The following is a 2684-nucleotide window of genomic DNA, read 5'->3' on the forward strand; positions in this document are numbered from 1 at the left end:
TGTCTGTCTGTCAATTTTATTGACTGCGCCCTTTGTCATATGCGTTTTTAAGTAAACAACGCTGTGGTAGGAGCGCTGGTATAACAACACTGTGATTATTCTCTGACACGGTATCTCTGCGCTTGTCAGCTATGCGTTTTCTGTATTCTCCCATGCAAAAATGCAAAAACGCTTCTGCCATTATTCTGTCCTCAAACGCCTCTCTCGTTCATTTGCAACGCGTCGTGTGCTGTGCTGCGTCTGCCTCTGTTTTCTGAAATCTATTATCTATTGAATGCAAGGTCTTGCCCACATCCTCCTCTGCAATGCTACCTGAGCTTCTCTTTCGATGGGAAGAGTTATGAACAACGATCCCAGGATAATTGTTGTGTTCCTCTAAATGTTTTTCTGGTTCCGTTTTGCTAGATTGGCTGGAGTCGTTATGCTTCATTCCTCCAGAATTGGATTCTGTTGTAAGTGAAGAATCATTTGAAAGAATTCGAGACAACGCATTGTCAGGACCAGCACCTGAAACATGAGGATATTCCCTGTTTTGAGTCTAATAGAAACTGTGGGGTTCTACGATTTGCAATGGCAGTATGAAGATTTAAGTGTATGAAGATTCTTTTACAAGATATTTGCAATGGCTTTCAATATCAGTAGAAAACGCTGCCCGAGTCTATCCGACATTGCTTGGAGAGCACGCGTGATGCGATTAAGAGCCGAAAAGCCTGATCTATAGGTCTGAGCTGCAGTGACGGTGTCTGGATTGCATCTTCTGCAAGCCCAGAATTTCCAGACAAATTAGAGAGTGGGACTCGAGATTTGATCAGCTCCGTTATGAGTTTCTAACTCTCTTTTCAATATTTGCTAGTGCTGGACAAATTGGTTCATCCTGCACATAATTAAGTTGACTAAGGCGCCATAGCTTTCATGGAAACTGAGAGAGAAGGCATTCAGATCTGTGGGTTAAAGTGAAATGGAAATACTCAATTGCATGCTTTAACCTTCTGCTCGTCAATATATACCATCATTTGTACACTCAGGATATGATCTTTCAGGTACTTTTCATCTATTTCCATCCGTTGCTCAAACATACTACAATACTTCTCATGGCGTTTTAAATGCCCTTGCTCAGCCAGCTTAAGATTAGAAATTATTTTCTTATTGTTTTCAACCAAAGTTGATTTGATCCCTGATGTCATGGATGCTACTTTCCGCTTTTTCCATGTAAAATGGTTGTCTCTATCAATGGAAGTATCCCCTTGACCCTCTAGCGGCATCTCAAACTTCATATCCTTATGCAGTGGGGTATTTTCTGAAACAACATTGTGTTCAAATGCTCCATAATTGGACGCTGATGTATCAATAACCATGTCTCCAGGATGAATAGTTCGATTCTGACCAAAGTGCTTTTCCATTGCATCAAATATTTCCTTTGTGAAATTTGCTGGTAATTTCTTATCTATGCGCATTGTGTTCTTTTGCTGGAAGTTGATGGAACGTTGGCAAGAATACCGATTAGACTCAAGCCCGAATTGAGTCTTCCAAAAGCCTCTCTCAACGTTCATAGATAGGAACGATCGCGGAGTCCTACAATCAGATATATAAGGCTGTTACGCTTTATAGCTTGGCTGAATAAACATTAGATTTGTGTGAAAGATTGATATCGGCGGAGTTTTTGTTATAAGAAATTTCTGCATTTGCTCTAGGTTTTCAGGCATCTGAAAGTCTTGAATATTTGTCTGGTTCCCTGTTATATTTTATTTTGGTTCATTTGCAACTAGTAAAAGGTGTTTTACATTTGAAGCAGCAAGCGATGGCAGAGTAGAAACAATTTTCTCTCTTTAGCAGCCGCACCATTCCTTGGATTCTGAACATAAAGCTTTGGTCACATTACGAGAAATAAAGGAATTGTGCCACAAACTACAAATTTCTTGTCACAAGAAAACAAACGAAGGAGCATCAGTTTAAAGTTACACAAGAATGTTACTGTAGAACTCTGCATATCTGTTTTATAAATTTTTGAGGGTTAATGCAGATCGAGATTTGCTGGAAATGAAAGGCAACAGCTTTGTTTTGATGTATCGAAAATAAATTGTCAAGTATTAGTGCAAAGCCTTTGAAATATATGCTAAATTTTCCAGTCAAAAAAAAAAAAAAAAAAAACAGTGGTGGTGATCCCTTTTGATATTCAGTGTACAATTTGGTTGAAGGCAACTCAAATATTTATGTTCACTGATGAAATTGAGTTGTGAATCTACATAGGTCGGATTTCTTGAGACAATTTGTTAATTGCAATGCTAAATTGGCCATTTACTTAACAGAATAAGATTTCAGAGTCAGTACTCCTTTGGCATTGGAGAGGGGACTCGTGAACAGTTGATTCAAAGCTCGCCTCGCTGAGTTCATCTTCCTGATCTGAGCCGAATTATAAAGTGTTTGTACTTGGAGGAGCTCAAACACAGTTATCTAGTTACTTAATATATTGTTGCTGGTTGGTCTGTTGGTATTCTGGGTCAATTTCTACCATACCAGAATGAGTTTGTCACAATTTGGATGCCATTTAGAGACTATTTGTGTGGCTGTATATTCTTCTCATTAGCTAATACTGAAGTGTTGATATACGTTGAAGAGTGAAGGAGTATTTGAAGGATCCAAGCAAGTTTGCAGTTGCTGCTGCCCCAGTTGTGGAATTGTATTTA

General features: G+C 38.9%; 1 protein-coding gene across 1 annotated transcript; it reads right to left on the reverse strand.

Annotated features, from left to right (window-relative positions):
* Positions 1–968: 968 nt before the first annotated feature.
* Positions 969–1615, reverse strand: LOC149207495 (uncharacterized). The gene has a single exon (XM_089398061.1). It carries the CDS (start codon positions 1548–1550, stop codon positions 969–971), a length of 582 nt encoding a protein of 193 aa, XP_089254187.1. The 5' UTR covers positions 1551–1615.
* Between the last annotated feature and the right edge of the window lie 1069 nt (positions 1616–2684).

This window comes from Pinus tabuliformis, chromosome 1_2 (genome assembly GCF_031772625.1).
Source record: "Pinus tabuliformis cultivar Carrire ecotype Pingquan chromosome 1_2, CPIR1, whole genome shotgun sequence".
NCBI lineage: Eukaryota > Viridiplantae > Streptophyta > Pinopsida > Pinales > Pinaceae > Pinus > Pinus tabuliformis.

Excerpts from the sequence above, each read along its gene's own strand:
- LOC149207495 (XM_089398061.1), bottom strand. The coding sequence starts at position 1,550 with ATGAACGTTGAGAGAGGCTTTTGGAAGACTCAATTCGGGCTTGAGTCT.